Source organism: Podarcis cretensis, assembly GCF_951804945.1.
Source record: "Podarcis cretensis genome assembly, chromosome: 5".
Lineage (NCBI taxonomy): Eukaryota > Metazoa > Chordata > Lepidosauria > Squamata > Lacertidae > Podarcis > Podarcis cretensis.
In genome coordinates this window covers 73,256,807-73,279,999 of record NC_137174.1, presented here as the reverse complement: position 1 = coordinate 73,279,999, position 23,193 = coordinate 73,256,807, and the positions used below count along the sequence as shown (strand labels likewise).

The following is a 23,193-nucleotide window of genomic DNA, read 5'->3' as shown; positions in this document are numbered from 1 at the left end:
GGCAGCAGCCTGGAAACTCAGAACTGAGAAGGCAATGCTATCAGTATACTACATCAAGCAACACCCTTAATTCAGTCCATGTAAAACTCACCACTGCAGCACTAGAATATCATCCTACCCTTTTCAAATGCAAGTGGGATTGTCAAAAGTACTGCGATGGCTGCAGATAGATTCAGGAAAGGTCATATACCTTAGCTTGACACTTGGAAGACATACTTTATATCCAACGACCACTTACCCTTTGAATGAGTCATCACAGCACCAATCTCACAAAAAGGCCTCACAACACCAGCTCCAATAGTGACCTACAGATAGCTAGAAACCCTTCTGTGAGACCTTGAACTCCCAGTCACCCTTGTGATAGCATATAACTTCAACTACAGAGGAGACAAGGAGTTGTTGTTCTAGCTGTTTCCATCTCCCCACTTTCCTCTCCTGCCAACAGGGGACAAGCAGGAAAACAGTAGTGGAAAGTGATTTCTTTCTTCAGGCTCATAGCTGGAAGCAAAATGAAGTGTTTACCTCACTACAAGAATCTTAATTAAAAGATACTGATCACCCCATTGTCTTAATGAATCAGCATTTATAAGTTTGTAATAAAGACCCACTCTGTCCTTTGCATTGCATAAACAAAGACGATGTAATTAATTCTAAGCATGCAGGCAGCAGAAGATTCAAGTAGATCCAATAACAATTTGAAATACTTCCCTTCACATAAATCCACTATAAATGTATTTTAGAAACAAACTTTCTTTATCCTATAAAGAGAGTTCTGGATCCAGACTAGGTTAGTGACACTTTAAAGGTAAAGGTAAAGGGACCCCTGACCATTAGGTCCAGTCATGACCGACTCTCGCTTTATTGGCCGAGGGAGCCGGCGTACAGCTTCCGGGTCATGTGGCCAGCATGACTAAGCCGCTTCCGGCGAACCAGAGCAGCACACGGAAACGCCGTTTACCTTCCCGCCGGAGCGGTACCTATTTATCTACTTGCACTTTGATTAGGTGGGCAGGAGCTGGGACCGAACAACAGGAGCTCACCCCGTCACAGGGATTCAAACCGCCAACCTTCTGATCGGCAAGTCCTCGGCTCTGTGGTTTAACCCACAGTGCCACCCCCACTGAAATTAAAGGAACTTATGTCTGTCATGACTAAATTGCCCTCTGTTTCAATGGAGCTCAAGTGTCACTTTAGCCTGGATTCAATACAGAAAAAGAAGAAGGAACTATTAAAAATTATCATACAAAGTTTAAAAAACATTTTCACTTATCCAGAAGAATTACACACACAAAAAGTGCTAGTTAAAAAAGGAACAGAAAATGATGTATTTCATGTGAAGATATACAGTCTGATATATAGCTTGTCATAGCTTGTCCTATTTGATTTTGGGTGATATCCACCTGTCATTTTAGTGAAGTTCATTAAATTCAACTGGTCTACTCTGAACATGACTGGTGGGTATCAACCTCTAGCTTAATATGTACCAGGATGTGTACTTATTAAGATGTGTTGAACCATTATGATAAACACACAGTTAAGTTGGCTGTTTAACAATGCAATCCTATTCATATCTACACACGAGCAAGCCCCACTGAGTTAATAGGGTCTTACTCCCAAGGTAGGTAGGTATAGGACTGCAGCCAAAGTTAACACATTTTAAGCTGATCCAGTGATGCATTTGTTTGTTTGTTTTAAATTAAGAACAAGATTTTAGCAATATATGCATATATAAGGTAAAGGTAAAGGGACCCCTGACCATTAGGTCCAGTTGTGACCGACTCTGGGGTTGCGGCACTCATCTCGCTTTATTGGCCGAGGTCATGTGGCCAGCATGACTAAGCCGCTTCTGGCGAACCAGAGCAGCGCACGGAAACGCCGTTTACCTTCCTGCCGCAGCGGTACCTATTTAACCTATTTAGAGAGCCAGTGTGGTGTAGTGGTTAAGAGCGGTAGTCTCGTAATGTGGGGAACCGGGTTCGCGTCTCCGCTCCTCCACATGCAGCTGCTGGGTGACCTTGGGCCAGTCACACTTCTTTGAAGTCTCTCAGCCCCACTCACCTCACAGAGTGTTTGTTGTGGGGGAGGAAGGGAAAGGAGAATGTTAGCCGCTTTGAGACTCCTTAAAGGGAGTGAAAGGCGGGATATCAAATCCAAACTCTCTTAACTACTTGCACTTTGATGTGCTTTCGAACTGCTAGGTTGGCAGGAGCAGGGACCGAGCAACGGGCGCTCACCCCGTCATGGGAATTCGAACCGTTGACCTTCTGATCGGCAAGTCCTAGGCTCTGTGGTTTAACCCACAGCGCCACCCATGTCCTTATATACATATATACTGGGGGGGGGGGGGTACCAAATGCTGCTATATGAAGTCATTTAGCAAATGCTGTTTTCTGCAGCTGAAAAAATGTTTTGAGAACCATCACACAAAATTTACTTCATTAATAGTTAGTTATTATTCCAACAAACAGAAGAAAAAAATATTTGGAAAGTCAGTTGTAGCTGTGTAAGATTAAGTAACTTCTCTTTATAAAGAAGATAATCAGTTGAAAGGCATATCCTAAGCATGAACTGGTAAGGAACACATGAAGAAGCTTTTTCTACAAATGTTGCATGCGCCAATAACCCCTCTACTCACATTGACTCATTTCTCATCAATTGACCATTTTGACGATTTGCGTTTTCACTCATGGAGCGTTCTCTTTTCAGTCTCCCAACTGAGCGAACCTGCAAAACAAAGCGGGGGGGGGGGGGGTACGTCTTTCACCACTGCTATGACATCAGTATCCAGCTTTACCTAATATCAACAACTGAACCATTTTCATTTTTAGTAAAGCAGAAAATGAATAAAAACAGTCTTCCTGGATGGTGACATTTTTCCTGATATTTTGGAAAGTAAGGAGAACAAAGACTCCCCTCTCTTGCATGTCCCCAATTTTTAAAATGAGAAAAAATGTCAAAAATAATTTAAGTTTACCAACAGCTTTTGAAATTAAGTTTGGTTTCAGACAGAAATAGAGAACCATTGGGTCTCTAGACATTGTAGGACTCCCAGCTCTCATCAGCCCCAGCAAGCACAGAACATCAGGAAAGATGGGAACTGTAGTCCAAGAACATATACAGCCCTTCCACTAAAATTCTTATGCCAGTTTACACAATAATAAAATACAAATGATTAAGATGCAAATCCAAATTATCAGAAAAACTTGAAGACCAAAAGGCATTAAGTCTTATAAGCCAGATAAAAACAATCAAGATAGCCCAAATTATGTCTAAGCAGCCTGGTACCAAAAATACAACCAAGTAAGCACCACACAAAAAAGTGTTCTGGGGGTATCTTTGCTTTCAACAGGGAGCATTAAAATAATATACTGTGTTCTACAAAGCAGTAACCTGCTTTATAGTACTGATCTGAAATGGAGTATAAAGCAATAAATATTTGACTTCTCTTTTGACTTATTAAATATAATATTGAAACAAAACATGATGAAATGAAAGGCATAAAGAATACTAGCCTCTTCATTTTGAGGAGTTTGAGTAGGGGCTCGCTCTAAGTCCAGGAAATCTAGTGGTCGTTCACTGAGTGAAATAACACGGGGAGGTGTTTTCAGTGACAGAGACTTGAATGGAGTTGACTGGAGAAGATCTAGATCTGGCGGCCTGGAGAGTGGAATGTCTTCACTATTACCTGTAAGTTAATATTAAGATCAAGAACATTTTACTAACAAATTATTCAAAATGGCTCAATGGGTAGACTGCTGGAGCTGGGTAAAATCAAGCTCAAATCCCATATGAAGTATGATTTCACTAGGTGGTCTTAAGCAAATCACACTCAAGTTCATATGTAACAGCATGCTGACAGCATGCTGCTTTATCACCTCTGTCCACCTGAAGGCAAACGTACCTGCCACTACAATCCGCTCTGGAACCTGCATTGTTACACTGGCATTTGGAATCCCCCCTTCATGAGCACTGTGTTCAAGGTCAGCATTTGGTGGAGCAACCTTGAGTTTTTCCGGAACTCTCATTCTCTGATTGATCCCTTCAGTATACTCCATTTCATATTGAATTCGATTCATTTCTGCCATTTCGGCAGCCGGAGATGGGAATGCTGTCGTGCTCATCCTAATACGAGATAAAACAACCTGAATTACCCCTCAGTAGTAAAAAGAAACACAACATGGGTTATGATCCACAGTAAATTGAAGTCTTCCACTGTTGGTAGAGAATGTGTTTTAAGTCTATGTAACGGTGGATGTGCAGCACAGCCATTGTGTATAAGATGCCCCCTATGATTTAACACTGGAATTAAAATTTGCATACACCTGCTTTACTGCTTGCTCCATGTGAGTAGAGAAAGAAGCCACATAGCCAGTTATCCACAGCTTCTGATTTTGATGTAATGATAAAAAACATAATTAATTAATGGCTTTCAAACAAACCATAATATAAACCAAGGTTTAAAGTTGGCTTCCATATCTTGGCTTGTTTGGAAGATATTAACCATAGTTCCCAGATCAGATGCAAAAGGAAGCTAGAGTTAACCATAGCTTCGTGTGTGAAGGGCAAAGCAAAGTGAGAGCACAGGAGCTGCATGTGGGTGCATGAAACTTTTACATATCTTTGCACCAAGATATCAAAGCCTTATTAAACAGAAATTAGTTTGTGCAAATGTGGCCAATTTATGCCAACCCAGGGCAACCATATTGGAGGCAGATGGTAAAGAGACCAATTTCACAAATATTAAGCATACAGGGTGCAAAGAGAGCCTGAAAGTGAGCAAGTTTCACTTTCTGACCTACATTTCAAAAAATGAAGGTTCTGTGTCTCTCTTCCCCCAGCTTCACCCCACAGCTTAGATTCTTGCTTCAAGATTCATGAAGCATCTACAACCACCTAAATTAAATAGTACTAATTATTCCAAATGAGTGCCTAGCTCTGGGCAATTTATTTTAAAGACATCTCTTTCTAAGAGGCAAGAACAGGGGTGGTTAACCTCTTCTCCTTAACTGCTATGCACATACAAGTAAAGAAGGGGCTATGTGCCTGACTGCCTGTGTCCTTTGCTGTGTGGGGGAACAGTGTGCAGGAGACTGTGGAATGGCCACACTCTTTTGACCATACCCAACTTTAGAATGTGGCTCCCAGAAGGGCAGCCAAGGGTGAAAGTGGCCCTTGGGCCAAAAAAGCTTAGCCACCACTGGCCAAGAACAAAGCACACTTTTGAAGAGCCCAGTGTTCTGATGGAAGACAACGCAGGCCATATCAGCATTCTCCATTCTTAAATAATGAGACTTCTCCAAGAGCCAATCAAACAAAATTAACAGTTCCAATCTGTATGCATTTTAAGTTCTCCAATATAGATTCATATTAAGGATTCCTTAACATTTAAGGCAGAGACAGCCAACAAGGAGCCCTCCAGATGTTGTGGGACTCCAACTCCCAGACCATTGCCTATGTTGGCTGAGGCCAATGAGATGTAGCCCCACAAAACATCAAAATTCCACTTGTCTGCTTGCAAGTATAGGCTCTAACTACCAAATGTTTAGCTGTGCTGCAATTTGAAGAATACATTTCTACTGTTTCTTTCATTATCCAAATTTCTGTGAAAAGGAGGCAAGGCCCTATCTTTCCCTCAAGTAAGGGAACACATTAGGCTAGCTAAGTTTTTTAAATATTGCAATCAACAGAGATAAAAATACCTACAAGAGTCAATCTTCTATCTGCTTCTACAAGCACAAGTTCAACTCTACAGCTTTCACTAACCTTCCTACAGGAATGTCACTGCTTGATCGCTTGCTCATTTTGTTGTTTGCTTGCAACGTTTTAATATCACTACACTGCAGCACTGTTCACTTTACATAACAGTATCCCTAAACAGTGGAACTTTTGTACATAAGACAGCATGACAACTGCTTTCGAGCTGTAAAGGGGGGGAGGGAAAAAAAACAGAAAACAGCATTAGGCATATTACATAATTAAATATTTATTACCTACAACATATCTGATCTGTACCCATCTGTTCCGTAATGTGAGCTCAGTAAGTAAATGTCAGATATCTTCCATATACTTAAACTTATGAGGCTTCGTAAATGCCAAATTTTTAAGTTCCCAGTTCTGATTTTTACAAGAATGGAACTATAATTCAACAGATGTACTCTTGAAGGAGCAAAATATGCAATCAGATGGCAGTTGCTAAATTTACAAAATAATTAAACCATCCTAAAGAAAAATAGATTGTATTTGTGCCTATATAAATATAACTACAACAAAGCAGAGACTACTTGGTTTCTAACACTTGCTTTTATTCTAGGCTACATGGCAAGCAGATCCAAAAACAAGACAGGGAACCTGCCTACTTAAGCATATGGTTTATTGCAAATCTCACAAGGGTGAATAAGTATATGTGGTGGGAGTTTAGAAATCAGAATACAACTAACCACGCTGCAATGTAGCAAGAGATATTATTTTGCTGCCATACAAAATGTGGGAACAATTATGACATGAACGTCAGCCTGTTCACACTTCTGTAAAAAGGCTCAACCCCTACTGAGAATCTTAAGAGGTAGAACAAGATGTGAACAAAGGACAGCATAGATGAGGTACCTGTGGTCCGACTTTGATAGCAAAGGCCAAGAATCCGGGGCCAATCCCTTCAACCACTGAAGAAAGCTCAAAGAACCAACATTAATCCCTGTAAGCCTTGTGCACCTGTGGATGAGTGTGTCAGGTTGATGCACTCTACATCAGCAGCATCTGGAGGACACCGGTTTGGGGAAAAGCCAGTGGAACTGCTGGCACATGCAGAAATCAGCTTTTGGCATAAAAGCACTGCTAAAAGTTATTACCCAAATCTTCAGGCAACAGAGGAGTGTCTGACCCTTGGCTCGCAATACCAGTTGCTGGGATTCCACAAGTGGGGAAAGTGCTGCGGTGCACCGATCCTGCTTACAGGCTTCCCATGATGACTCCTTTGAGAAGAGGAAGCTGGATGAGATGGGCCTTTGGCCTGATCCTGCAGGGCTCTTCTTAAGGCGCACCAAAGACGTGGTTTGCAATGCTTAACGGCCTGAAGGCAAGGAGTGTAACAGGTTCATAAGGCAAACTCTGTAGTAAGAGTTCAGGAGAGCCCAAGGCAGGATCGGAGCAGAGGTCTACCCAGTTCAGCACCCATTTCCTCAACGCGGCAAGCTGGGTGCTTTGACAAGAACCTTCAGCACAAAGCATGTAATATATAGCATGTAAAGGCCTCTTGAGCATAGAAATTACAGCCATAGCCGAACTGAGAGGTGGGGAAGGGTGGTGGGGGGGGGGGAGAGACTCTGGTCAGAAACCGAGAAAAGCGCAGTAAGCCAACAGGTCAATGGGTTTTTTTTTGTGGGGGGGATGGATTTGACATGACAGTAACAAAGGCCTCGGCGACGGGGGTGGGGGCGAAGAATAACGGCAACGGCCGGGGAGGCGGGCTGAGGCAACGATTTGATAGGAACCTGTGTGGGCTGAGGGACCGTTATTTATGAGGAAGGGGGTTCAAAGATGGGGCGGGAATAAAGCCCCCCCCCCCGCCAATGCTGAGGGAACCAGGCGCAACGGCGGTTGGACTCGGGCATCTGGTCGGCGGTGGGAGGTGTGTGTGCTAATTTCGCAGCTTCCTCCCCATTCCCGCGCCCCCCCCCCCGCCACCGCCTCCTTCTGAGGGGAAGGGAAGGCCCAGACCAGCACTCTCTCCGGTTCTCACCCTGAGGCCAACGGGGAGGCGGCTTCTTGGGTCCCGGGTATCCACTCCGACCGCTTTGGTCTCGGTTCCTCTCTCTCCCTCCGGGGCCGTTAGCCAAAGGGCATCCAAGCAGGCCCTCGCCTACACAGCCCTGGAACAGAAGCAACGAAACGAAACAAAAAAACCCCGACCCCGATTGGCCCCACAGAGTTGCCGTAACCGGCGGGGGGAAGAATGAGCCGTGACACCTCACGTGACGGGAAAAGGGGTGGGGAGGAAAAAAAGGTAGCCGGCAGGGGCTGAAGGTGCAGCGGCCATCTTTACTGTGGTCACGATGCTGCTTCGGAGGAAGCAAGTACCGTACTGTGGATTCATTTCCCTGCTGCTCCTGGCGATGCAGCGTGGTTTAGGTGATGAGACCCATGTGCTGTAAGAGAGCTCAGGCCCTTATATAAGTGTGGGGGATTTGGCTCATACGTGATGCTCAGCTTCAGTTTGCTGCGGAATTTGCAGATAGGTTTTTTTGATACACTGGCGGCTGCGAAGACCTAGATATTCAGGGTTAAGAGCGGGGAAGGGAGCTTAATATCCTGCTAAGGTTTTGTTGTTTTGTAGATCCGCCCCACTTGCTTTCAAAGTAATATATCTTGTGCCCTCCATCTTTCCCAACGTCAGGGTCTTTTCCAGGGATTCTTCTCTTCTCATGAGGTGGCCAAAGTATTGGAACCTCAGCTTCAGGATCTGTCCTTCCAGTGAGCACTCAGGGCTGATTTCCTTAAGAATGGATAGGTTTGATCTTCTTGCAGTCCATGGGACTCTCAAGAGTCTCATCCAGCACCATAATTCAAAAGCATCAATTCTTCGGCGATCAGCCTTCTTTATGGTCCGGCTCTCACTTCCATACATCACTACTGGGAAAACCGTAGGTTTAACTATACGGACCTTTGTTGGCAAGGTGATGTCTCTGCTTTTTAAGATGCTGTCTAGGTTTGTCATTGCTTTTCTCCCAAGAAGCAGTATATGTATATGTATATACATGCGTTGCACGTTCGCATGCTCAGGGTGCTTCACGCACATTACAATCCTACGATAAAAGGTATATCAATTTCTATTATTTTCTGATATTGGAGTTAGGGCTGTGAGCTTTCAATCCGGTACACCCATACTTGGGAGGAAGCTCCACTGACCACCACGAGAACAGGATGCTGGACTACATGAGCCACTGCACTAGCCTGATCTTATAAACTCAGTGGGACTTACTTCTGAGTAGACTAGCCTAGGATGGTGCTGAGCCTAGGATTATGCTCAGCAAGTGGGATTTCTTGCCTTGCTCAATAGTTCCACCCAACCCCCAGAAGTATGATCTCAGGAGATATTTCCTTTTAACTTCCACAAGCATAGGCACACTTCAACTAACTGTAAAATGAATTGCAGTCTTGTGTCTACTCCCACTGAATTTAATGGGGCTTAGTTACATGTACGCTTGCATTGTGGTTACTGAATTACAGTACTGTACATGTACTCCTTTTGGAAATTTATCTGCTTGTGTATTTATAGGTTCTTTTTCAAAACATAATTCTCATGGATTATGTTATTCTCTTCCCTCTTACTTTCCTGTCAATCATTCATTTTGCTTCCACACAGAATAAGTAAAAAATAAGAGGGGGGCATCTCATTGTCTTTAGAGATTTTCTTGTACTCAGGTCTTGTTCTGAGTGAGGCACTTATAATCAAACCCTTAAAAAGAAAAGGCTGGCATCTGCAATTTCCAACGCCACCAGTACAGCCCATTTTGCAGGCAAAGAGGTTTATGACTGCTGCGGTGCTGTCCATTATTAGTAGTACAGGTTAGGTGAGGCAGAGGCTGGTTTGGATTTCCAGCCAAAAGTTTTCCAAATAAACTACTCAGATTGCAAAAAAAGTCATGTTCTTTATATTGCCCCCTGCCAGCCCAAATCCAGCACTCAAATGTGCACAAAAATGTTGTGCTCTATTAACTTGCATGCAGCCAACCTGCACTTTTAAATGTTTACAAGTACCACAAAATCAAAATTGTCCAAGGCTGCAGCCCTATGTACACTTGCTAGAGAGTAAGCACCCTTTAACTTAGTGAGACTGCTGAGTAACATGCATAAGACTAGGCTGGTAGTTAAAGAACTTAAGGGATAGCCAAACCATAACCGTTGGTAATCTGTAAAGAACTCCCTCCTTTGACAATTCCACTGATGCTGCTGAGTTGGGCTACAATTCTTACCATACTTGAATCCCATAGGATTTACTTCTGAGTTGTTAGGCACTGTTTGTTAACTAGCTGATGAATCAGTGTGTTTCAGATATGTTGTTGCATACACTAGATAGTGAGAGTCAAGTACATTAGCCAAAGCTGTTTAAAAGAACCTGCTAGTCTTTCCCTGTGATTGAGCTTCCTAAAGTTCTTTATCAACATAGGGCAGCTATTACATGTGCTTCCAGTGATCTAAGATGCTAACTTTCCATAGCTGTCACGTGATGCAAAACTCCATATAAAAACATGCATTGAACACACAAAGGTTCTTTATTGGATACTAGCAGCCTTATACATGATGCTGCTCAGGAATTCCAAGAAACAAAAAAATTGATGCAGTTTTGACATCAATCATAAAAATCAGTGCAGCTTGGAAAGGGTTAAGGGTTAATATTGATTCAAAATGGTGCCCAATTATATCTAAACATAAACAAAATCCTGATTCTGGATCTCAGGAATCATAATGCAAAATTTGGTTATGGTAACTGAAGAGGTGTCCAAATGCATATCAGACAGACAACCCCCTTTCCAAAATAAACAGTAGATGCTGTACATTTTTTTATTTATGGGAAGGATGGGAAACCTATAAACATGCAATGGTCTACTTGTTTTAGGGTTGCTTATTAGCCTGCCCTGGGATCAACTTTGGAGGTTTTCTGTAGGTGTTCAACAAATGAGATACAGCAGATGGGAATTGGGGAAAGAGCCCTCTCAGTGATTGTGCCTCATCTGTGAAATGGGAGCATCCAGGGAGGTTTCTTTTGACATCAAGCACAGGCTTCCTATGTTATCCCCCTTCCCCCCATCCTTTAAGAACTTTAAACTCTTAGCAAATTAGTTTTTATGCTGTTTTTAATTTGTATCTGCTATGTTATCATCTTTTATTGCATATAAGCTTTCCTTCTAAATTTTAGTTGTAGTGTGGCATAGCAATCTATTCTCTATGAAACATGTATTCAGCCAATAGTTAACATTCAGCTAGATATCTGGGGCCTAGGAATTTATGTCCTTTCCCCATGCATCTAATAAAAAGTCACTTTAAAAGAAGTTTGTGTTTGACTGATTTGTGCTATTGATAAGAGGCCAGAAAGAAGAATATAATTCAAAAAACAAGACATTTTATTTACTACCAGAACATTTGCATTGACACATCCGATTGCTTGCAGTTACAGAGCATATTAAGTGTTCTTGCTCTACCATATAATGTAATTATATGTGATGCTGTAATGATTCTGGGGTTGTCTTAAGCACTTAATTTTCAGCACAGCAAGCTTTGGCATCAGAATGATTTTGCAGCATTGTTATCACTAAAAGTCCACCATTAAGAGACAGACGCCAGAGTAATTAAAATATAAATTAAATAAAAATGTTTACTTGCAAAAATACCCATTAGTAATGAGAGGGAAATGGCGCACTTGTAGATCTCTAAATCCTTTATTTAGAATTATACATTTACACAAGTATGTAGATTAATGAGATAAGATTATTATTGTTAACTATTGCAGTGCTGATACTTGTGCAAAAGCATTGAGCAACCTTAATGTTTACGTTAATATTTTCCATAATTTTTTCAAGTGCAATGTTATAAATACAAAACATTCAGAACTACACTTTTATACAAAAAACGTACATAAATTATAATAATATATAAAGACCCTGATCCAATTCTAGCTGTGCTTTGTTGCACACTAACGCAACTAGTGGCCCTAAGCTGGGATTGCCTGTGCAGCCCCCATCATCAAGTTCAACAGGAATTGGATGTACCTTGTCATGAGTTTTTAGATCCAGATGGACATCTGCATTAGCTGTGCATGGAAGTTTCCTTTGCTGGATCAGAACGATGTACCTAAATTTGCACTCCTATACTCACTTTACCTGGGAACAAATCCCACTGAAGTCAATGAGGCTTTCATCTGAATAGACACATATAAAAATGCTCTGAAAGCTCATTGAACTTCTGACTTACTTCTGAGTAAATGCATAGGGTTGCAGAGTCGGTTTACTTAAACCACAGGTTCTATATAAACCTTTCCCCAGACAGTACCACTTGAATTTGCTGAAAAGCTATTACCTTTAGCTGCTTGGGTTTCACTGGATGGACTCTGATTAAATTTGGCTGATGTTTTCAACCACCATTTATGTCCACAAAAGTTATTATTAATAGATTTATTGTCCACCCTTCACCATAAGGCCCCACGGTGGGTCACAACAATGTAAAATACAAACAATAAAACAGTTTAGAACAAATTAAATGTGCAGATACTACCTGATACCTTATAATAGAGACAAAAAGGAGAGGTTTTGCATTTATTGCAGTGGCTAAAGTACCATACAAAATATTCTTATGGGAGATCCCATTTAAATTTGGTGCACATTTTTGACATCATACTCCAGCCTCATTCTGAATAAGCCTATTCAGCCTCAAAATAAAAATAAAAATTACAAGCACAGTTTCAACACATAGTACAATACTGTATACTAATCATTTGTGCTACATATACAGGCTGAATGAAAAACCAGTTTTCTTCCATTTCAGTTTCTGGTTGATGATTCTTGTTAAGGGTTATCAGGAGAGTGACCATTTATAGTTTGTCAGCTCTGCATCAGTAGCCTCAGCTGGAGCCGTATTAGGTTAGCCATACCTTAGTCCCAAAGGGATTTAAGGTACTCATGCTTCCCTTGTCCCTTTTATTTCAATAGGATTAAAGCATAGCTAGCTTAATCTGGAACCAATCCAAAGGCAGCATAAATCATGTAAGATTTGCATTTTTTAGGACTTATTTACCGTATTTTTCGCCCTATAGGACGCACTTTCCCCCCTCCAAAAATGAAGGGGAAATGTGTGTGCATCCTATGGGGCGAATGCAGGCTTTCGCTGAAGCCTGGAGAGCAAGAGGGGTTGGTGCGCACCGACCCCTCTCGCTCTCCAGGCTTCAGGAGAGCCGTAGCGCCAGCCCCACAAAGTTGGGGGACAGCGGGGAGGCGGAACGCCGCCATCCCGCTGTCTCCCGATGTGGTTTGGAGGCTGACGGCGGGGAGACGCATGCTTCTCCCCGCCACCTGCCCCGCAAGCTCCGGGGACAGCTGGGAGGCACAGCGCGTCTTCCCGCTGTCCCTGGACCTGGTCTGCAGGCGGGTGGCGGGGAGAAGAGTGCTTCTCCCCGCTGCTGGTCCCACAAGCGCCTGGGGGGGAAATAATTTTTTTTTCTTTATTTCCCCCCCAAAAAACTTGGTGTGTCCTATGGGCCGGTGCATCCTATGGGGCGAAAAATACGGTAGTAAGGCTGGCCAAAATACTAACTGAAGTTAGTAGGATCCAATAAATATGCAAATGTATCACGGATGTATTTAGAGGGCAACTAACCTACAAGTTCATCTTGTAAATTTCTATTGCACTGCTATGAATATGTTAAAATTCTCTTTCTTTGCCATAGGAAGGGTGATTGGAGAATTATAATTCATTTGATGAACTTTCAAAAGTTTCATGCAGTCCCCTCCCACTTAATTGCTTGTTGCGCCAGAGTTTCAACTTAAATAATATCTGCTTTGGCAACACTTATGTAAACCAACACTACCCTGATTGCTCCATTTTGCAGGTAGAAAAGCACAAGAAAGGCAGCTTGAGCTGTCTTTTTCTAGATTTAAAAGACTGGCGATGCTCTAGTTCAGATTTATACGGACCCAGGAGTTGGCAGAGTTCAGAAGGTGACAACCTTTTAGTTCTGCCAACACAAACAATTTACTCCAAGAAAGTGCTTTGCATTTTACTAGAAACAAAAGCTAAAATATTGCACTATTTCAAATTCCATTATAGTACAGCATTGGTATCTTCAAGTTTACTGTGCAAATACAGTTTGGCTTTAGTTAAGGCACCTGTGAAACTGTAGAGAAAAAGAACACACGCCACCTAGTGTTGGAAACAGAAAGTGGAGGGAAGGCATAGCATCTGATCCCAGCATATCGCATTCATGTGCATTTTGGATAGTTGCGCTCTGTGAGTGGAATTCAGCGTCATACTAAGGCAATTGTTCTGTAAGCACAAATATTTCTGCCTGCTAAGTGGAATGATCTTCCCTCTCCTCCCCTGCAACCCATTCCGGGGGTTCTCCTGACCTGAGCAGATGCTTGCACAGGAAGATCCATAAAATTGTAGAGCTGGAAGAGACCCTGAGGATCATCTAGTCGAACCCCCTGCAATGCAGGAATATGCAGCTGTCCCATACGGGGATCGAACCTGCAACCTTGGCGTTATCAGCACCACACTCTAACCAATTGAGCTATCCAGGGAAGAAGAGAGTGGGGAAGTCCTATTGCCCTAGCAGGACTTGTCGCACTGGCTCCCACCAGCACAACAACTCAGCTGAGTCTGGCCTTGTGTCATACTGTAACTGCTGGAATAAACTAACACAGAGAAGGATGCCTGGGTCACTTGTGCTTTATTATCAGCTAGCTACCTTCAGTAAGAGTGCTGCTGTATGCTGGTTCACCCTGGAGAGCAGGGTCACACATCTGGTCAGGCAGGGGGCTACTTTTCTCTTTGTAAAGGGGAGAGGAGATTGAAAAGATTCCAACAGTTATACTAAAGCAGCAGAGAGTGCAACTATATCTGACATACGAATGAGCGGCATGCTTGGTCCAGAAGTTACCTTTCCCCTTCACTTTGCTTCCACTACTTTGTGGAGTGCGTTCTCGTCTCTGCAGCTTTTAAAACACCACATTACAAGTTCACAAAACCTTTTTGGTTTATTTTAGTTTGGCGACACAAAACTGGAGCTTCGTTCTCTAATGACAGCTCTGTTTAGCTGGGTCTCCTCATGCAGACTTGGCAGCGACTTATGATTTTTTCCATTTCTCCAGCTTTCAGAGTCTGCGACAATGGTTTCCTTAAAAAGAAAAAGAAAAAACCATGCACATTCTATAGGGAAGGAAACTCTCCGTGTAAAATAAAAACAAAATAGGCTGGTAAACACAGTGATTCCACAAAAGTATGAGTCATTGGCTGCATTCCTACATAACACTAAACTGTGGTTTAGTGCTACGTGCAAAAGCTAAAACAAACCTGAGCAAATCCCTTGGCTTATGTACTCTGCTGCCCCTTCTCCTTCCGCATTTGGTCCCACTTTCAGAAAATCCCAGTTTGCTATGCCATATTAACCAGAGAAGAGGTTTAAAACAAAGGTTGGTTAATAATTCATGCTTTGAAGTTTTCTTAGTTTGAAATTGAATACTTTGTTTTAAACTACAACAGCCTGGTTTTATGTCAGGAGTGCTCTGATGGTGTTTCCTGCTTGGCAGGGGGGTTGGACTCGATGGCCCTTCTGGTCTCTTCCAACTCTATGATTCTATGATTCTATGGTTCACACATCATGCTATGGCACTGTTTGGCTTAGTGTGGTGTGTGAAGCATTCCATGGTTCATATGATATAAAAAGCCAGGAGTCACTGAAAGTGAAACTTAACACAACAGAAGTCTCCTGACTACACAGGAGGTAGAACAAGAGGGAATAAACAAGTCCAAGGCTTTGCTTGGGCTTATTCCACCTCAAATATGTTGCACTAAGTGGCTTAAACCACAATTAATAACAGATCATGGCAGTGTCTACTTAAATGGGAGTCATAATGGCAGGCAGCTAAAGGTAAAGGTAAAGGTACCCCTGCCCGTACGGGCCAGTCTTGACAGACTCTGGGGTTGTGCGCCCATCTCACTTAAGAGGCCGAGGGCCAGCGCTGTCCGGAGACACTTCCGGGTCACGTGGCCAGCGTGACAAAGCTGCATCTGGCGAGCCAGCGCAGCACACGGAAACGCCGTTTACCTTCCCGCTGGTAAGCGGTCCCTATTTATCTACTTGCACCCGGAGGTGCTTTCGAACTGCTAGGTTGGCAGGCGCTGGGACCGAGCAGCGGGAGCGCACCCCGCCGCAGGGATTCGAACCGCCGACCTTTCGATCGGCAAGCCCTAGGCGCTGAGGCTTTTAACCACAGCGCAGCTAGCAAAGGACAAATATTTATGTGCTTGTACATGTTAGCAGTGCATTAAAATGTTTAAATGTATGTATGAAAATGTCTCTGCATAAAAAAACAGGCTGATAAACACAGTGGTTCCACAAAAGTATGAGTCATTGGCTGCATTCCTACATAATGCTAAACTGGTTTAGTGCTACATGCAGAAGCTGGAACCAGTGGCAGGAGGAAAAGGAATAGGTGATTATAGTGAAGAAAAACACGGGTTCAATCTGCATCTATGAAACTCAGAATTATGATAATAATCAGTATTATCTCAAAATGCAAGGTTAGAAACAATTAAATTGCCATGCCACAAAAAGGTACTGCACACTACATGTTAAAGAGGTATAGAGGCAGCCAAACTAATGGCACACTCCTGTAAGCTGTGGTAGTGGTTACATGGTAGCGGCTCACAGGATCCTACATAGTAATCCTAACAAAGGTTTATGAGGATGGCCGCTCTCCTTATGCTAGTGCTGCCCTGGTAAGGTAAAGGTAAAGGTACCCCTGCCTGTGCGGGCCAGTCTTGCCAGACTCTAGGGTTGTGCGCTCATCTCACTCTATAGGCCGGGAGCCAGCGCTGTCCGCAGACACTTCCGGGTCACGTGGCCAGCATGACAAGCTGCATCTGGCGAGCCAGCGCAGCACACGGAACGCCGTTTACCTTCCCGCTGGTAAGCGGTCCCTATTTATCTACTTGCACCTGAGGGAACTGAACGACGGGAGCGCACCCCGCCGTGGGGATTCGAACCGCCGACCATGCGATCGGCAAGTCCTAGGTGCTGAGGTTTTACCCACAGCGCCACCCGCGTCACAGTGCTGCCCTGGTACTGATGCCACTTTTGCTCCTGTGCTGGTGCCAGCACCCCAACATATACAATTAGAATAACAGATTGTATACTGTCAGGGAACTGCCATCGGAGCCAGAGGGAGAGGGAGGGCTCCAGAGGGATTACAGAGAGCGTCCCAGGAGGGAGAGAAGCAGCCCAGCTATTGGGGAGGGAAATCAGCGTAGCACCAGTGGAGAAGGGGGGCAGATGGGGGAATCGGCGAGGTGGCTCCATGACTCCTCGCCGGAGACCAGCGGGGAGAGCACGGGTCCTCCGCTGCCCACACCCTCCCTGCGCAGAAGGCTTCCGCGCAGGGAGAGTAGGCGGAGACTAGGCGTCAAAGAGCTTCTTTGCTGGAAGAAGTTCAAGAAACGCCCACTGACGGATTGCTGTAATGGTTCTAGGGGTTGCTCGTGCGTAAGTCGTCGCCACACCTGGCTGAGTTACCTGGGTGAACCCGATTCTGGCGACGACTTACGCACGAGCAACCCCTAGAACCATTACATATACAAATAAGTTTATGCAGCTATTGACAGGGTGGAATGGATCAAGAGGTATGGCCTTTGCAGGAAGCATTCCACTGTAGTCAACATAGTGCTATGCAAATAGTTCGGCCAGTGCAAATATTTTTCCTTGCGCAACAGAATGATTTCCCCCTCTCATCCCCCCAATGTGCTGCCTAAATCCAGGGTACACACCAGGAGAAGGAGAGGGGGAGAGGGGAAGGAGAGGGGGTGACCCAACCCCTTGTGCTGGTGGTTAACCTTGTGCTAGCATGGAAATGCATTTGAATACTGCCCTCCGTCTTCAGTACCGATACGAGTGGAGCAGTTGCTGCTTTCATTGAGCTTTTTTTGTTGGTACCAGAGCTCCTGCTGCATTAGCTGTTCTGTTGTGGTGGCTCACTCACAAAGGAAGGTTAAGCATACCTGAACATTCTTCTTGGGTTTATTGAAGCCAGCCAGAAGCTGTAGGAGTTTGAGTAATAATTGCATGTCCCTCGGCCATGGCATTCAATAAATGGAATGGCATGAAATTTTTCCAAGCATGATCCTGGAGACGCCAGCGCTTGTCCAGAAGCTTCTGAGCCCGCACCTGTGTACTGTGAGCATACATGTCTTCCATGAAAACCTGTTCAATTTTTTGATGATGTGAAATCCACAGCTTAAAACTGAGGCACTATTTGTATCCCAAAATGCAGGAACCACAGTTGCCCATAACAAGTTTTATATAGCAGTTTCTAATTTTTACCAGTATCATGGTAATACCTTTTACTGGCTACTTTTAGGAACTGTTCCCCCACCCCTTCCTACCATATTACTACTTCCAAAGTGCAGTGAGATCCCCCCCTTTTCTTTCTTTCTTACCATAACAAAAGAATACCCTTTCCAAACAGACTGCCAGCCTTGAGGACATGGTGGAACTGAAGTGGTTTGGCTGTGAACTGCTATCATCATTGCAGGGCCTTCGCAGACAACGCACCTACAACATGGCAGACAAAGTCATTAGGTGGGAAATAGACAAGGGCTCATTTAGGATGACGCCCACAAATTGACTTTTAGCTATTCACTTTCCCTCTCTCCTGCATTTGCCTTCAGTTATGTTGTTGTGTAGCCAAATCTAACTAACAATGACATCATTGCTATTAGGAAGAAACTCTACTGTCCCAACAAAACAAAATGGTACTAAAGAGCAGGGCTGCAAAGGGTCACTCTCTAGAGTACCGCCACTTGAATGCCACTGCTGCTGCTGGTGGTGGGGTGTGAAGCATAGGTGGGTTCCCACAAGGCAAGACATAGTGATAATAGCAAGAACCTTTACTGACCTACAGAACTGAACAATAGGGACAAAGCAACTGCTTATATACATTTCTGGAGGCCTGGGCCACTCCCACTCCCAACATGACTGGCTGTCTAAATTTCAAAGCTGCAAATCATAAGTCAGAGTTTAAGAGCCAATGGCAGAGGCCGAAATCCTGAAATGTTCTGTGATTGGATATCATGTATCGAATCAGAACACAGGGGCTCAGAATCCTTAGTCCAGATTCAAGATCAGGCAACACACACCACTGAATACATAACAGGGTGGCATCTTGGAAAATGGGCACTTGGCTGGCAATGAGCAGGTGCCTGGTGGGGTGACAATTTTCTGCCCTCTATGCCCCCACCGCCTTAGCAAGTTGTGTCAATTTGCACAATGATTGGGCTGGCCCTGACCTCCACAAATCTGTACTAGAAAGAGTTGATAAACCATAATCTACGACACATTTATCCAAAACAAATGAGCAAACAAATCCATGTGAAAACACAAACAGAAAAGGAACACAACTACTACCTGCTAATATAAGGCTCCAAAGCTTTCCCAGAAATTGGTGCCATATCTAATGGCATTGGCTCTGCCGTTGACAGCCAGTATGAATAGTCATTGCGAGAAGCAAATCTGCAAACGTTACTGGGATTACATAATAAAAAAGGCATGGTGGTAAATCTCTGAAGGCAGCTACCGGCTGAACCTAGAAGATTCAGAAGAGAAGCTATGATGAGCTTCTTTGTATAGATCTGTTGCAAAATACGATTTATAGTACAGTAATAAGCAACTAAGACGCTGTAATAGGGGCAACTTCAGAATAACTAGGGGTGGCAAAGGCCCTTTATTAATGGAGAAAGGCTTTAATCCATGCTATTTAGCACCTAAATATAGTGTGACTGAAAGATAAGGGAGTGAGAAATATTTTGGAGATTAGACACTACAGTTGGAATCATCCCTCCACTCTAACAAAGGAAATGCAATTGCATGAGATAAAACTTAAAAAGTCGGAAATGATGAGAACTCAATGTTGTAGCACTTCTGTAACATTTATGCAACAGCTGTAATAAAGGAGCATATAATATCATGTAAAGAAATGCAGATAGGAACTGAAATGGCTAAAGGAAAATATACTGTCTCTGCTACGCTATTCTTTTCCAGGGGTTCTCATCAAAAGAAATAACTATAGGAGGCTACTTTCTCAGGCCTGTTCAAATAAGCACAATCTGCTCCAGGGTGAGTAGCATTAAAAAAAATACTTTTCCTTACATAATTATGTAATCTAAGCCAGGCACTGAGATGTTTTCTTTTGTGTAACAACAGAGTTGGTATGGTTGTCCTGCTGAATAAAAATGTCCCCTTTAAAAGAAGTCAACTGAAGCATATATTTATAAAAGTACCAAGATCTTGCCCATGTGCTTGCTCGTTCCCTTGTACAAATAGGAGAGAATAACCACTATAGATCTGAGATGTCCCAGATGGACATGACGGAATCTCCATTGACTGGCTGTGCCGAGAAAAGATGAAGCCCCTTTTGACTGGGCCCGTTAAGCAACTTCCTGGGAATCCAGGGAGTCCCTTCGCACCAGGAAACCCAAGCATTCCAGGAAAACCTAAAATAAAATAAAAATAGCTAAAAAATAAATAAATACATGTATTTGCGTTTTTGTATCTGATAGAGCATGCACATCAGGGTGGGATATGTCGTTTTGGCTCCATGTGCCAGATTTTTATCAGGATCAGCCTCAAGGGGCAAATTTGATTGGCATGGGACTGCCGTCCTCCATTCAAAATCACATGCGTGGCTTTGCAAGTCTTATCAGGAGGGAGGCTGCCACAAATGGTGTTTTGCAGCCATTTTGCTCTGCGTCTCTTTAAGCGAGTGGATGGCAGCCGTGGCAGTGGGGGAGGGATTCCCCCATCTCCCCACCACCACCCATCACTAGGCAAAGGGCAAAGGGCTCTAATTTTTCTTCATCAACTGATAAGTGGGAATTAAATCCTGTGTGATCCTTGGTGCAGGGTAGCACTGCCAATGCGAGATTAAACCTTGTCCTCCCATCCATCAGCTGATGTCACCAGTGACATCACCAGTGACATCACCAATGATGTCAGCTGATGGGTGGGTACACGTGGTTTAGGAAAAATGGCATGGAATAGCCAACTGGACCCCATGGAGGGCAGAGGTTGGCCCATGGGCTGGGGGTTCCCCACCCCTGCTGTATGTGAACACAAATTGCACAATTATCATATCTTGGCCAACCTGACCTTGTGGTATCAACACATTAGACAAAAAAAAGTCACTGTTGGCATACAGTTAGACTCGCCAGATCAAAGCAGGAGAAATAAATTTTACAGAGCAACCTGGTTTTTGTTTTGTGGTGATAGTCTGTAATACAACAAACTGAATGTGAAAGGAAACATTTCTGGGAAAGTGTTAATAATCTAAGGACTGTGGCAGTGCCTTTGTATTTTTTAAAAAATGACATCTCATCTGACACTACAGACCAATGAAATAGCTGAAATCCTAGACAAACTAAAGAGGGGCAGAACAATCCTAATGAGGAACCATGAGTCATGGGGCAGTAGATTTATCACCACAGCCACAGCCCAATCCTGCTGGCTGGGGAAGAAGGTTGTGGAAGCATTGTCCCCTCTACCTCGGCCACCCCTGGTTGAAGTCAAAGGCAGGTGCACCATCTGGAGGGAAGTGGGGGAGGACCAAGGGCTCCCGCAAAATTTTCAAGGAGGGGGTCGGGCGCCCTCAAAACTCAACGGTGGCCAATGCACTGCCTACAAGGGATCTTCAGGTATTTCAGGCCTGTGCACTCAAAACTAACTAATGACACAAATGTAATTATTACAGTGTAGCACTATCTATATCTTATTTACAGTACCTTTCGGGCCTTGAAAACCCTTGTCTCCTTTTAGTCCAGGTGGTCCAGGTATGCCTGGTATCCCAAGATGACCTAGCTGGCCCTTTACACCTGGAGGTCCTGGATTCATATAATAAAGCACATGTTAGCATATAGTAAGGTATCAATGTAGGCACCCTCTGGATTTGTCCTCGGGTTTCAATAACCTATCTGATTTTGAAGCAAACAAGGAATATTTAGATAGCAGGAATATTTTGCTGTGTAGGACATGAGTGACTATTTACAGTAATGAAAAACACCTATTTGTTGCTTTAATATACATTTCAATTTGCAATGCCTTTTAAAATAAAATAAAATAAAATAAAATAAAATAAAATAAAATAAAATAAAATAAAATAAAATAAAATAAAAGGTCCTTCCAAGGCTCTTATTATGTTACTCGTATATAACATTCTAGGCTTAACATTTTAATATATTTTAATGTTTCAAAAGCTTTAGTATTTTGTTGTTAGTGCTAGTTTGTTGTTATTGTTAACTTTTATAGTTATTTGTATGCTGGAAGCTGCCTTGAAACAAAGCCTAGGAATAGTTAAATGAATAAACGCAACTGGATTGCAAATTGCTGCAGATCTATGTGCCCCACTGTGTTTATCTATGCCAGGACAGGGGAATCTTTTTCCATCAAGGGTCACATTTCCTTCTGGGCCACATACCAGCAGTGGGTGAAGCCAGAGAAAAACGTGGGCAGAAGAATGAATGCCAATTTATACAGTAGGCTAGTCTCTGTCTCTCTCTCTCTCTCTCACCTTTATCTATCTATACAGACAAGCAAGAGGCATGATAAGAGTTAAAGGACCTATTCCAGCCGGGGCAAAAACTTTTATGGTGCCATGTCTTAGGTTATGCAGGACATGCTATCTGGCCCTGATGTTCCTTTCCTCTATTAGATAAAACAGAAGGGAGATATTATGAAACTTGTACCTGGCGGCCCTGGTGGTCCTCTGGGACCTGGATCTCCTGGGCTTCCTAGGTTTCCTGGAGGTCCAGCAGGTCCTGGGTTTCCTGGGAAAGAGACAGCAGCCACGGGTGCTCCAGGCGGACCTAGTAAATGAATGGATAAACAAATAATTGGTTATTGTATTAAAAAACAAAGGAGATGAGGTAGGAAGGTAGACCTAGAGAGATGATGAGGATATGCAAATCCTGCCTTCCTCCCAAAGGAACCAAGGGCAGCTTTATAAATACCGGTCAAGTATACTCACCAGGTGGTCCCTTTGACCCTGCAGGTCCTGGTATTCCTATTTGCCCAGGTGGTCCTTGATCACCCATTTCTCCTGAAAAGAAGACCTGACATTGTTAGAAATGAGATAGTCTTGTTAAGAGTTGTTATAAATGATGTTCATAATAATAGGTAGTTGTTGTTTTTTAAAAAAGTGGAAGCTGTCTTGGGGGCCCCATAGAAACGTTTGCAGGCCACATATGGCCTGTAGGCTGTAGGCTAGCAACTCCTGATCTAATCTGCGCAATCTCCCAGCAACTAATATGAAGCATATTAATACTGCAATCCTAATACATGTTGAATCTGAAGCAAGCTGCACTGAGTTCAATGTGACTTATTTTCAGGTAACTATGTATAGCAAGGATGGGGAACCTGTGGCCCTCCATATGTTGCTAGACCAC

General features: G+C 43.4%; 2 protein-coding genes across 8 annotated transcripts in view; both read right to left on the bottom strand.

Annotated features, from left to right (window-relative positions):
- MFF (mitochondrial fission factor) overlaps nt 1-7,961 on the bottom strand; it is a 28,553-nt gene extending 20,592 nt beyond the window's left edge. For 2 of the 7 annotated variants that reach the window (XM_079978507.1, XM_079978511.1), the window contains exons 1-5: nt 7,736-7,961; nt 5,764-5,920; nt 3,902-4,122; nt 3,513-3,685; nt 2,636-2,724 (exon numbers count right to left, since the gene is read on the bottom strand). In XM_079978507.1, the coding sequence (XP_079834633.1) occupies nt 2,636-2,724; nt 3,513-3,685; nt 3,902-4,122; nt 5,764-5,801 (521 nt within the window). In that variant the 5' untranslated portion in view covers nt 5,802-5,920; nt 7,736-7,961. Of the gene's footprint in view, nt 1-2,635; nt 2,725-3,512; nt 3,686-3,901; nt 4,123-5,763; nt 5,921-6,603; nt 6,709-7,735 lie in introns of all 7 variants that reach the window. The other 5 variants (XM_079978508.1, XM_079978509.1, XM_079978512.1 and 2 more) reach the window with 5 other exon arrangements.
- Nucleotides 7,962-13,164: 5,203 nt separating this feature from the next.
- COL4A3 (collagen type IV alpha 3 chain) overlaps nt 13,165-23,193 on the bottom strand; it is an 82,674-nt gene continuing 72,645 nt past the window's right edge. The window contains exons 45-52 of the mRNA XM_079975833.1: nt 22,776-22,847; nt 22,495-22,614; nt 21,535-21,633; nt 20,038-20,250; nt 19,166-19,343; nt 18,199-18,313; nt 17,761-17,933; nt 13,165-14,881 (exon numbers count right to left, since the gene is read on the bottom strand). Of these exons, the coding sequence (XP_079831959.1) occupies nt 14,797-14,881; nt 17,761-17,933; nt 18,199-18,313; nt 19,166-19,343; nt 20,038-20,250; nt 21,535-21,633; nt 22,495-22,614; nt 22,776-22,847 (1,055 nt within the window). The 3' untranslated portion in view covers nt 13,165-14,796. The remainder of the gene's footprint in view (nt 14,882-17,760; nt 17,934-18,198; nt 18,314-19,165; nt 19,344-20,037; nt 20,251-21,534; nt 21,634-22,494; nt 22,615-22,775; nt 22,848-23,193) is intronic.